We start from the raw sequence: 13,391 nt of genomic DNA on the forward strand, positions 1-13,391 counted from the left end.
TTGCAGATTTGGCTAGTCGATAACCAAATAAACTTATTTCAGTTTTAGTGGTATTCAGTTTTCGATTCGGAAGGTATTCAGAAATTTAATTCGCGCTACGATTTCTCAAAGATGTCTACACTAATTTTTAAACATTTTGAATCAGCTTCTCAGGTGAATTTAACTGACTTCGGCTACACCGATTCTCGAATTCTGGTTCCAGTATCGAATCGTTTCTCAAAAATCAATCGTTTTCTCAAAAAAGGCCAAATCGAATTTCAAAAACCAAAAATTCAAATAATGAATTTATGGTCCCATACAAACTTAATGAATTTTATCCAATTCTGACTTCCGATTCGGGAATTACAGGGTGATGAGTTTTCAAAATTCAAACCGATATAGAAGATTACCATCCCAAAAGAGCTTCAACGTTGGACTCAAAACTATTGCAATTCATTCGTCATATTAATTTATGGCTATACGAATCCTTTTAGATTATGCTGGTTTCTGAATACCGGCTATAGAAGTACCGTAAATAACCGTAAACTCTAAAGTGGAACTTACTTCGTCATCTCATGGAATGTTCAATCGATTGTCACACGTTTAGATTTGAATTCGATCCGATTTGCAAATTTCGACAGTGCAGGGTAATGAGTGATTAAAATTTCTAATTGCCGCTTAAAAAGACGGTCATTAAAATAATACCATGATAACTAAAACACCAAATAATATTCTTGCAAAAAACACATGTGGATTGATAAAAAAACTAATCACTGCTAGGTGGATTAAGCACATTTTTAAACGAATTTTCAAATTTATTCGGGTTTTAAGCAAATTTTCGAAGTTGTGCGTCTTGTTTTATCTGAGAAATGCACGAAACGTCGAGATCTGGTGATCGAGAAAATTAAGTCAGTAGTGTCCCAGAGAATCTCAATTTTTTACGAAAACAAATTTATTCTCGTGATAGCACCATACCTCAACGTTTTATGTCTTTTTAAGAGGTCTGACCTAGAAAGTTTTAGACCCTTTTTTTAAAACAATTTTTTTCGAGATAACAGCAGATCTCGACATTTCATGAATTTTAAAGATATCTAGCAAGACGAATTTTCTTTCTTAGTTTTGTGGTTTTTATGCGGCGTTTAAAAAATATGCGATTATTTTATACGAATTTCCGAAATTATGCAGATTTTAATGATCCTCTGCACAAAAAGACTTGAGTGTATTGTTTATTATAATTGCACATTTCTAAATATTATTATGTCCCTCAATCGGTAACGTAGTCGAGAAGTACGCTTTTGATAATTTCTAATGTTCTAAACATCTAAGCATTCCTGATCTGTATACTGAATATGTTCATATGTAAAGCTAGTGCTTTTCGAACATTACACACTTAGAAAAAAATCATGTAAATTTGCGTCTTCATATATGCTCATAAACAAAGCGTCGTAATTTACTAAAATTTACAATTCAATATCAGATACAAAAAATATTTTTAACATGTTAATAGTTGTAATATTGTACCATCTCCGAAGAAATTATGGCATGCTTGAATTTATTTCAAGCGTAAATATCTTTTTTCTAAGAGTGTAGTTTCTAAATGACTATGCTGAATGAGTAACTGCAAAATGAATTGAGAATTGCAATCGATATTAAGAAAAATTATAAGCTAGTAGTGATTGAAACTACCAAATTTGAATTGAATTTCTATCATTAATGCCCAGGATAAGATCGATCGAATTGATAAAATTCATTAGACAATTTGATGTCATAATTCACGACCATTTAAACCAAAACCGACGATCCACTCCTGATCTGGATAGTTTAACTTATAATGTTAAAGTCTCTTAACAATAACTAAAATATTTCGACAATTCTGAATCGTCAAACTCCGTTATTCCATGAGTTAACACGATGTCTAATGCTCTATCCACTTTCTTTCTCTTTTTCTAGATAACAACCTTTGCCTAAAACGAGGAGCACAAACAAGCGGTTGATCACTAATTTGTACGACCCATCGTCATCATTGATTGTGTGAGCAGAAGCAGCACTGAAATCAACACGAAAAAAACCAGTTCCACAACAAGACCTCCGTGCTGCCCTCCATGCTAACCACAAACCTGGTTGGATCGCACTCAAGCAGATCGATAGGACAGCGCGCGAAGTCCGAAAGATACCAAATTAATTAACGGACCTCCGCGTCGTTTATTCTGACTGGTCGCTTTTTTGCTTCATTTTTCTCGTGACGGAGGGAGGAGGAGTGCCCCAATCGGGAGTGTGCCGAGCTGATGAGGTCGATCGACACCTTTGCGCTTGTTGAGTCCGTCAAAACACGGCTTTCGACATGAAGCGACGACCTCCGAAAGTGGTTTCGTACCTTCAGCTAAAGCAGCAGCAGCAAGCTCATCCCCGATCGTTCCGGGTAAGAATAGCGTCGAACGATCGTGCCACCATGAACAGCTGAAGGAAGCGCACAGAGGAAACGCAAGTTTTCTTCACCATCTGTGATTGTAACACATTCCAACACCTCGCGGTTCAACAACAAAAATATAAGAAAGAAAGCACACAAGAAGGAAGATAGCTTTTAAGCATTGCATAATATTACTAGTTTTACGTTATAGATTTCTCGCAAAACACAGAAAATGTCACAAGGCACGTATGTCAGCAAATATGCAGGCGAATTTTGTAAACTCGTCGTCGAGGGCGATGTCGCTAAAATCAAGTCCAAATTCAAAGATATTGTGCTTGATTATCAGACTCCGGAAGATCTCAACACCCCGCTGCACTTATCGATCATTGCTCAGCAGAATCGCAACGAAATTATTCAATTCCTTATCGAATCCGGCGCGGATTGTGATCTTCGGAATTCGATGAATCTAACCGCTTCGGAATTGGCTATCAATCTCAATTTTCTGGATGTGACGAAATTTATGCTTGCGATAGAGTTTCGAAATCTGTCGGATTATCGATGTTTCTATCGATTGATTCGACGTGGGTCGGTACCGCTGCTTCAGTTATTTCTCGAGTTAAAAAATTTTGACGTCCACCAGCAGATTCATTTTTTGTCTAGCGTTTGGCACGAGCTATACGTGAAGAACGTTCAGATTTCGAAGAACATGGAGAACTTTCTCGAATACCAACTGCTCAACTATAGCTACGCATATCATCATCCACCAAGCCAGAAGCCAGATCGGTTAAAATTTGACAAAGAACACGAAAATCGGATTGACTTGATTGTCGAGTATACACGATATCTAACCGGACTGTATGCCACCAATAACCTGAACGACTTCGACGACAAGTTTTTACTGGCAATCAAGATCATCTACGACAATTTGTTTTTCATAAAAGATAAACATGAGTTCTCCCATCTTCCGATGGTAGAAACCGAGCGTTGTCTGGCGATATTTCTAGCCATCTTCAAGAAAAATCCAGATTACGAAATCTACAAATTGATCATCAATAAAAAGCAGCTACTGCTTTTTCTGACGGCTGTTTGCGATGAATTGGATAAAATTAAAAAAGATCTGCTGGACAAAGAGAATCGCAGCCAACAAAAGTGGACCAATGATCTGTTCCTACATCTGATCAACTGCATTCGAAATGCGGCACCCGCTAAATCGACGAAGGCCATCAATGCGCATTGGAAGAAGAAGTGTCCACTGAAAAAGAAGCTCGTTTACTATGTTAAAGCGAGACTCAAAGCCAATCCGGAACTGAATGCAATTCAGGCACGGTTGATCAACAATTTGTCCAAAACGGAACTGGAAATGATTCGGGCGGAGATGAAAACGAAAGAGTTTCTCAATCTGACTCGATCGGTGTCTCGGAAGAACTATGTTGTGTTCAAACGATTGAGAAAAACGGCCGATCACCTAGCACAGCTGTATGCGATTAAAAAAATTTTACGTTACTTGGATGGGATTTCCAGGGTACAGTTGCCTCAGTACCAGGTTTCCAGCGTACTGGCTATAAAGAGAACCCTGCAAGTTCTAGCGGATTCTAGCACCAATACAAAATACAGCCCACGAATCCAACGAAAGCTAGACTACGTGATCAACAAGATTCTACCGCTCAATTTGGATATTGAATTGAGAGATTACTACACGCCGAATGTTTCACTGTACAAACTCTGCTCCGATAAGCTGGAGAGTCGACTGATGCCGTTTGCTGAAGTGCAATGTAGCCTCAAGTCCGTACGGCGCTACTTCTCGTACATATTTGACTTGAAGATGTTAGAAGCATACAAATGCTACTTGGGGAATGTGTATCAACTGAAGGATCACGTTCAGGTGAAAACATACAACCAGTACGTGGGTGAAACCAATCGATTGTACTTTGAGAATCATACTCTCGATGATCTGTATTTTGAGCTTGAAGACTGTATACGAGCGGTGGAGGAAATGCAGGAGACCTTCAATCAGCAGCATGATGATAAGATCAGTGATCTGCTAAGATGTATTCATCAACCGCTAGCACATCGGTATGAGATGTTGCTACGGGAAGGTAACCGTTTGCTGTCCACCGTCAGTGCCAATTTCAGCACCAGTATGCTATTGGGCACAGCCAATCAGGATATGACTAAAATAAAACGAATTATCCAAACCTTTTTGAACGAGAAGTACCCAAAATATGACATCAGCAATGACTGTCAGTTGGTTAGTGTAAACATTGTTTTACAGGAGATGCTGCATCTGTTCACCAACTATCTGTACCAGTATCAAATGGATGAACGCGTGTTGAAAAACTTCATCACTATGATCCACATACTGAACGTGGAGCGCTATTTTGCCACCGATCACTTCCTACCGCAGAGAGAACGGACATATGACAGTCTCATACATCAAAACTACACCAACGACATCCTGAAAAAGTTCAACCTGCCTAACCTTAGTTCACTTGAATTCGCAGTGCTTCATGAACAACTTGCGATCAACTACTACAACAATTGTTTCAACTTGGACAAAAAGTACGCTGTGATGACGATGTTCATGAAAACTACCAATCGCCAAATCAATGACGCCATTATTAAACGCAACAAGCGGATGGATCGTGACGAGTTTCAGTCGTATTTGGACAGCAAACTGAAACTGATTGGACAGTTCTTACCGTGCAGTGACTTCAACGAAGTAACTCAATTCATCAACGAAGCTGCGCCTCACGTGGAATTTGCGCTGGAATTCTGTCTGCTTGAGATCTGTGAAATTCTAACCGATCTGAATGTGTTCCAGGACAACTCGTACGTACTGAAGCTGCAGTCGTCGATTATCAGTGGAAGGAATTTGCGTGAGTATTTACTGCACGATCCGCTGACCTACGATATGCTTACGTTAACACATAGCACCAAGGTAAAGGTCTTCCTAAATGGGCTGATCTTCAAGAGTAATGACTTTAAGCTGTACCAGCCAGCCAATAATCTCAAGGTAAACGTTAACGATTTGGCTACAATCAACGAGAATCTCATCAATAGCTACAAGATGAAGTGGAGTTGGGTTGAACAGCAGGAACGCCTATTCAAATCAGTCGAGAATATAGATTTGAAGTTGCTGCAGGCACTGACACCGGATTACGCCGATATTCGGGGGATGAGGTTGGGTGCACTGCAGGAGCAAGCTCCGATTGCCGAGTATGAGATTATTGACTACACGATTAAAAGCAATCTGAAGGCAATGATCGACTTCCTGGTGGACGACGTTCAAGCCATATCGTACGAAAAGCAACAGTTTTTCCAATATCTGCTAGTACGAAGTTTCGGATCGCTGTTCGTCGATGCTCACGTCAATTTGACGGGACTACATGAGCGACAGGCAACGATCCTATACATGGCATTGTATTTTCGAGCCTATGAAATCTTCCTGGACAACGTGAAAAAGTTCGAACTTAGTATAAACTTATCCAAAATAGCCAAGTACATTAATTGCGAGTTCATCGACAAAATTGCAAAGCAGATGAAAGACATCAGTTGGAACTGTCACGACGAGAGCGGTGTAACGATACTGAATCAGTGCATTCAAAAGGGTGATGCCCAGGCGGTCAGGAAACTAATCAAACAGGGTGTCGATGTAAATCAGTGCAATGCGGATGGTACTACTGCTCTGCATCGGGCTTGCAGTTTAGGGTTGAACGATATCGTACGAATACTTGTGAAACAGAACGTTCAAATCAACGTTGGTAACGAGCAAAACTACTTGCCGTTAACCTACGCCATACAATACAACGAGAACGAACTTATACCTGCACTTATCAGCGATGAGATAAATGTTGGTTTGGAAAAACTGAATCTTGTTAATGAAGCAATTAAATGTGGTAATCTTGATGCGTTGAAATTTTTATTGGAAATTCGACAAATCAGTTTAACGGTCAAAATGGATCATGAGCACAACACTTTGATTCACCTGTGTGCAATTCATGCTCAGGAAGACATACTGAGATATTTGATTAGCAATCATTGCAAGTACGTTCAAGATAATTTGAACCAGCAGAACTGTTATTTGAAAACAGCGCTACACATCGCTGTCAGTGACAATCGTTACTCAATCGTTGAACTGTTACTACAGCGAAAAGCATCAGTTTCAGTTCCCGATCAGTGCGGTTTGAGCGCACTCGAATGGGCCATCGTACGGAATAGTGTCAAAATGCTCAAATTGCTAATCAAATACAACATTCGCCATCAGAAAAGCTCTCTTCCACAACTTCCGTTAACGATGGTTGTTGAAAGGAAAAACATTCGTATGCTTAAGCTAATGAGCAACATTGGATACAGCTTGAATACGGAACCGCTTTGTTTGATCAAGGCGGTCTACGCCCAATCAGTGGAGCTCGTGAAATATCTGGTGGAGAGTAACAGAATGTGTCTGAAATATACGGATCCATACGACAGCTCGGCATTGCACGTCGCTATCGCGATAGGTTGTAACGAAATTGCAGCATTTCTGATTGAAAGTGGATCGGAGATCAACGCCATTACCAAGTTTGGGGATACACCACTACATGTGGCTGCAAAACATTGCAACATAATCGCTGCACGAATGCTAATTTTGAAGTACGCAGCGATCGACGAACGGAACTCATCTGGACTGACCCCGTTGATGCAGGCTATGTATTCGCGCAATCTAGACATTATGAAGCTGCTGATCGGAGCAGGGGCGAATATCGAACTGCTCAAGATCCATCTGGCGGAAATCGAGCAAATGTCAAAGATACCCACGATTCACATGTTTGCCGATAACTATGGGCTACTGGAATTCATGATTCTCCAGTTGCAGTACGATCCAAACGTTCGAGATAGTCGGAATCAGCAGAACTTACTGCATAAGGCATGCTATACAAACAACCTACAAATCGTACAGTTTTTAGTGGATTGGTGTCGGCTACAAACGGAACAACAAGACTCCAACAATCGAACGCCTCTGGCGATTGCTAACGAGTGTAAAAATTTTGACGTGGCCGAATTTTTGCGTGGCAAAAAGAGAAAAAAGTCCCAAATTACACCCCAGCGGTACTTTGATCCGTCGGGGATAATATGAGGAACATTACCAGTGCTTACATTCCCAGTGAACTATCCATTTTCTTAGCTGGTTAAAGTCCCAGGTGGACGATTTTCGTACTATTACAATCGTTATCTTGTGTTGGGTAACTCGCAATCATAAAGAAAATATTGCAATGGATAGTGTTTAAGAGTAACTCCTCGGTTGATCAGCACCGTGTGCCGCTACGCGAAGGAAAGCTCGCTAGTTTCCCAGCTTCTGTACGGAAGTCGTCTACCTCGTGCGAACTAGCATTATTCTGCCCTACGAGCTTGCACTCATGTCAGCCCTTCTGGAGCAAGATTTGTTCGATTTTGACCGAAAGTTCCTCCTACTGTAAAACTATCGCAACGTGTCGCAGGATTCCACCGACTGTATCCTTCAGAGCATTCCGGTAAACCGAACTGCTCCTGAAGTATCTTTACATTTAGATATTTTTTACACACTTCTCGAATCCAAAATCCATGCGCTGCAATAGCTTTACCCACTTAGCATTACAGAAAACCGAGTCGATTCTGCTTCAGAATTTGGGCCGAACGAGAGCTGCTCAACATCGCAGATCTTTATTTGTTCCGCTGAACATCCAACGGCAAACCTCCACGTTCTAGTCAGTGTGGGATGTGCGTTTGTAATGAGTGCCATTATCCCATGATTCCATTCCACAGTGGCTCCAAAATGGTATTCAAGAAAGTTATGTTCATGACCGATCTTCTACGGCATTGAAACTCGGGGAGTTTCTATGGTTGGGAGATTTGAAATTTTATCTGTTTATTTTTTTGATAGACCTTCATAACAGAAGCAATGAAAAGAATTCGGCAGGAAACCATTTTTAATTTGAATATTGTAAGAATATCGGCCAATAAACTTTGCCGAACACGTTAAACCCTAGAAGCAATTATGTTGAAGGAAACATGTTGTGTCTTGGCAAATACCGCTTCGGAACCACTGTGCTTATTTTTGTTCCATTCCCAATCATTTTCGGAGGGACTCAACAAGTATCAGGGAATGTTTGCCGAAAGACTTTCAATCTCATCCAGTGAAATAAGACTATCTTACACTCTCAAATTTATATCTTATTCGTTATTACTAGTATTCGTATATAACGTTCTAAACTGGTAGCTGCATATTTCCACAATAGAAGGCCATGTTGCCAAAAAAAATGGCGCAATCAATGTAATAAGAAGACATTTTGCAGCATTTTTTTAATTTTTAGAGAGTATAACTACAAGCAGACAAATTTAGAATCGTGATTTACTGTGTAAAAGTGTGTGATTTTGCGCAACAAATTTGAGACAGTGTTGTTTCAAAACAGTGTCACAAAACTGAAATCTAGGGCAAAATAATTATCATTTCTTTGAGTAAATTGTAGAACTCCTAACAGTAAGAATTTTCTAGTGTAAGACTAAACAAAAAAAACTAGAGCATCACATAAGAAAATATGAAAAAACACATTTTATCGTACCTTTAAGTAACGAAACCTCGCATACACTATTCGTCTGGACGTTCGCAAGCGGATCTCGTGCCGCTTCCGGTGAAGTTCCCACCTGTTACTAACGACACATGATAAAAAAAGCCTCGCATTTTCATATAGAAATAAAAACTAGCACCATCCTGGTGAAGAACGATTCTAAAGTGGGCCGAACCGTTTGCGTAGCAGTTCCGGGCGATGAGCAAACTATAAAACATAAGTTATTTATTAGGTAGACACTTGTTATGCATGCACCAAATTTATTATAACATAATAAATTTCAATGCATCATTGTAGCATCACGACAAGAACAACAAGTAGCAATCAGTGGTGATAGACGGTGGAAAAGTGACAACAGCCTCTGTCAGCAAAACTAAGTGAAAGAAAATGAACAAATGTGCAGTTCAATATAAAATTTACCGTGAAACGAAAATCAGACTGACATAAATGAGCAAAATTAGTAGAACAACAGCGGAAACAAGACAACATAGATTGAAAAAATAAACAAACACATGTTTCATCACATCAAATTTCGAGCTAGAACAGAAAGCCAACACATCTGTAAACAAAAGAAACCTTTATACAGCTAAAGTCATGCAGGTGTCTCTGTTTAATGTCTATCGTTTAGAAAAGCAGGATTATATAAATAAAAGAAAACAGACTATGTAAAAAATATGCAAAAACAAAATAAATTCCGCCAGATGTCACCATCTACCTGCCAGCAAAAACTAATGAGCAGAGTCGAGACTTGTCAAATGAAGTAGAACGACACTGCCTTATGGGCAAGTTTACGATAAAACGCAACATTACAATTTCTTTGTGCAACAAGAAACGTTTGCATCGTGCAATCGAGAGCAGACGGTGGTCCGGTGGTGACTTCTTAGGGATCAGAAAAAAAAGAGAAAAAAAACGCACAACACATTCCAATTCGAGCAAAACTGTGAAAGATTCAGTTCTTTTGGACATTCCACCTGTACCTTAAGTTCAACGGTAACTTTGTTACTAATACCTATATTCTATTTTTTCTGGAAATTGCGTTTCATTTGAAACAGAACATTATTTATCATATTCCGAGCTGGATTGAATTTTAAAAGAAGAGTCCATTTTTTTTGTTGAATAAATTTGATCGAAATTTGGAAAGCAAAATGTTTTCTTCTCATGGTATCCGAAATTTCGTAAAACATCGATAAAAAAAACCTATATGTTCTTATTAATATGCAAAAGAAGCAGTTAGCAAGGTGCGGCCGAGCACACAAATCTTCGTCAATCACCTCTGACGGTATCAGCGAATGATGGCTACAAATCGGAAGGAATCGAACAAAGATAAATCGAAGAGTAATTAGCATTCTTTGGGAGTATAATTATTAGTTTGGCTGTTGCTACTGGATCACTGGGATCTGCATATCGTGAGTTGAATTGTAATTTCCATTTAACTCAGTTTGAGAGCATAGTATAAATCTTTTTTGGTTCACTCAAGAACGGCAGGCTCCTCGTACAGTGTTTCGGTATTTCTTACATAAAATAAATCCGGTGTTAATGAGATTATCAGGAAACCTTCCCGTTCCCCAGTACGAATACATTTTTAAAAAATCTCTTTACTCCGATCGATATCAGATCTACGGAACTCTGTAATTTATGGATTTCTAGATATTCTACAGATCTGCGTATGTTAATGCTTACAGCTATAGTCCTGGGGTGTTTATTGCTATATAAAGCATACGTCTCCACTGCTCGTCGCCAGCCACTCAAGGTACGGATGCTTCGTAGATCGCCCTCCACCTTGTTCACTGGGCTCCTCTTCTTCTTGTCCCAGTCGGATATGATTCAAGAACCTAAGTAACAATTTTTGTTACACTAGCTTATTTGTGATTAGTTAGTAATAACATATTTTTCCATAACATAAAAATAACTTGCTTTCAAGCACACTAGTTGCAACTTAATCACCATCAGGCCCGTACCCAGGATTTCGTTTCGGGAGGGGCCCAAAGATAAAAAATAATGTTACTGAAGATTGCTTATGTACCTAATTCTCGGTGTGCTTTTTACGGGTTCTTTTAACAGACACTGGAACTGTTATTGTATTACATTTCTTTACGTTTACTGTCTTGTTATTTCTGCAACACATGTCTTAGACATTCTAAATAATTATATATCTGTTTTTGATTTCGGGAGGGGCCCGGGCCCCTCGGGCCCCCCCTCTGGGTACGTGACTGATCACCATCGACATTATATACATTGAATGAATTCAGAATGCTTTTCCATCAGCAATAAAAAGGTAGTAGAGTACTTGAAATTACAATCTTGATACAAGGTAAAAATTTCATAACGATTTTAAAACTGTCAAGCGGAATTCAATTTTAATTAACTAATTAATTAATTAAATAAGCTAGTGTAAAAAAAATGTTACTGGAGAGACGACGGCAAAGGATTTGGGAGAGTACCTTGTAGGCGGAATTCAATTATCCCCTTTTTTGTAGATCGGACATACCACTTCTTCGAGTCCTTTCTTCCATTTCTGCGGTAGAATCTCCTTCTCCCAAATCTTAGGAACCATCCAGTGCAGCGCTCTAGCCAGTGCCTCTCCACCATGTTTGAGCAGCTCGCCTGACAATTGGTCATTGCCCGCCACTTTGTTGTTCCTCAGCTCACCGGTCCCCTCACTTATCTCCGATAGATCAGGTGTTAGAAATCTGTTATCAGTTGAGCATGCTCCATATTGATTCCTGTGTCGTTTTTTGAATCTTGCGCTTCCCATAGTCTTGCGTCTTCCCCTTCGTCATAGTCCTGATTCAACCTGTTGATCACCGCACGTTCGTTCGTGAGAAGGTTACCACTGGTGTATTTGCACATTTCGGCCTGTGGCGTGTGACCTCTACGTGAGCGATTCATCTTCTCATAAAACTTTCGTGTATCATTTGCGTTGTCCAGATTTTCCATAGCTTCGCGATTTCGGTCTTCCTGGTGGCTCTCCAGAAAACCGAGTTCTGATTGTTCCGCATCTGTCTGTATCGTACCTCGTTCGCTCTCGTGCGATGTTGCAGCATCCTCGCCCTTGCTGCATTCTTCTCTTCGAACAATTACTGGCATTCGCCGCCAAACGTTCATGTCGCCGATGACGAGTTTTAAATTCCGTAAAACTGCTTCCTTCTCATCATCGGGTCTTGTCTCATATAGGCAGTGCACGTTGATGATGCTGTAATTGAAAAAGCGACCGTTTATCTTCAATACGCATGTCCTGTCACTGATTGGTTGCCAACCAATCACGCCTTGGTGCATTTTGCCCAGCACTACAAATCCCGTTCCAAAAAGCTGGTTTTCCCACAACTTTGGTAGAAGGTAGCCGCTCGATACCCGCTTTCCCACACCTTTCGTCCCGTCCAACAAAGTTTCTGCAGTGCTACGACATCGATGCCGCGAATTTGAAGCTCATCATGCAGCCAAGCGATTTGAAGTTTCATGTGCCAATCTTTTTTGCGGGCGGCTTGTTAGACCTGCATCAACCTCCTGTCTTGCCGGAGGGCCATCGTGTCAGCCTTGTTTAGAGCCCCACGCTGACACAATGGTGGTAATCAGCCACTGTTTCGAGCCGCCCTTGACAGACGCTCGGATAGGCTCGCTCTCTGAAAGTGGAGACAATCCACACCGCCTCCCCTGTCAGCATACGACCAAGGTCCCACCGGGATTGGTTACCCAATCTTAGGGATACCAGTTACTGGAGAATAGGGTAAGGACCACTTTGGGGACTATATTACGCATTTTCTAGTCGTTTACCAATCACTGCATATCCGTGTATCAAATCTACAGACGATTCATGATTCTTGAAGATTCTGGAGAAAGAATATCATCTTAACTCGTCGAGCTCGAATGGTATACAACTCTATTGTTCTTCGTTGCTTCGTTCGAAAATCGGTTTTCCAGCAATTCTGTTACACATTTCCTCATTATGTTTCCAGTAATATTGCTTCTAAGGAACGAAGCAAATATAAATCAATGATTACAACACAATTGATTGTAGGCAGAGTAATTAGCAAAATGATATGCTAACTAGACTAATAAGATGACTCTTGGTACAATTCCCCTATATAATTGTCACGTCACCAGGGGCGGCAAGTTCCATTAAATATTAAGGGGTGTAGGGGTTTGTGGGACATGTGCTTAATTATTACGCATAAGCTACCTGATTATTTAATAGTTTGTTTATTGTTATCGTATGTATATGAATACATTCCTAAGGTTAAATGTAGCCCAAACAAATCGTCGTACAAAGCATAACAGGCAAAACCGATACATAGAAACCAGAAATATTTTCTGTGATTAAGCACAGTGGGCTTTTCACACATTATTGGTTGGTTTGTAAAAGAGAGACTCATATTGATTCGTAATGAATATCCATGAATATGAATATTTCACAATTTGGATGC

At 40.1% G+C, this 13,391-nt stretch overlaps 1 protein-coding gene across 6 annotated transcripts in view; it reads left to right on the top strand.

Moving 5' to 3' along the window:
- The window catches only part of LOC131433732 (uncharacterized), a 45,494-nt gene extending 35,426 nt beyond the window's left edge, over positions 1–10,068 (top strand). For all 6 annotated transcript variants that reach the window (XM_058600304.1, XM_058600303.1, XM_058600305.1 and 3 more), the window contains one exon: positions 1,930–10,068. In XM_058600304.1, coding sequence (XP_058456287.1) covers positions 2,619–7,502 — 4,884 coding nt within the window. In that variant the 5' untranslated portion in view covers positions 1,930–2,618 and the 3' untranslated portion in view covers positions 7,503–10,068. The remainder of the gene's footprint in view (positions 1–1,929) is intronic.
- Positions 10,069–13,391: the final 3,323 nt, after the last annotated feature.

The sequence above is a fragment of the Malaya genurostris genome, chromosome 3 (genome assembly GCF_030247185.1).
Source record: "Malaya genurostris strain Urasoe2022 chromosome 3, Malgen_1.1, whole genome shotgun sequence".
Classification (NCBI taxonomy): domain Eukaryota; kingdom Metazoa; phylum Arthropoda; class Insecta; order Diptera; family Culicidae; genus Malaya; species Malaya genurostris.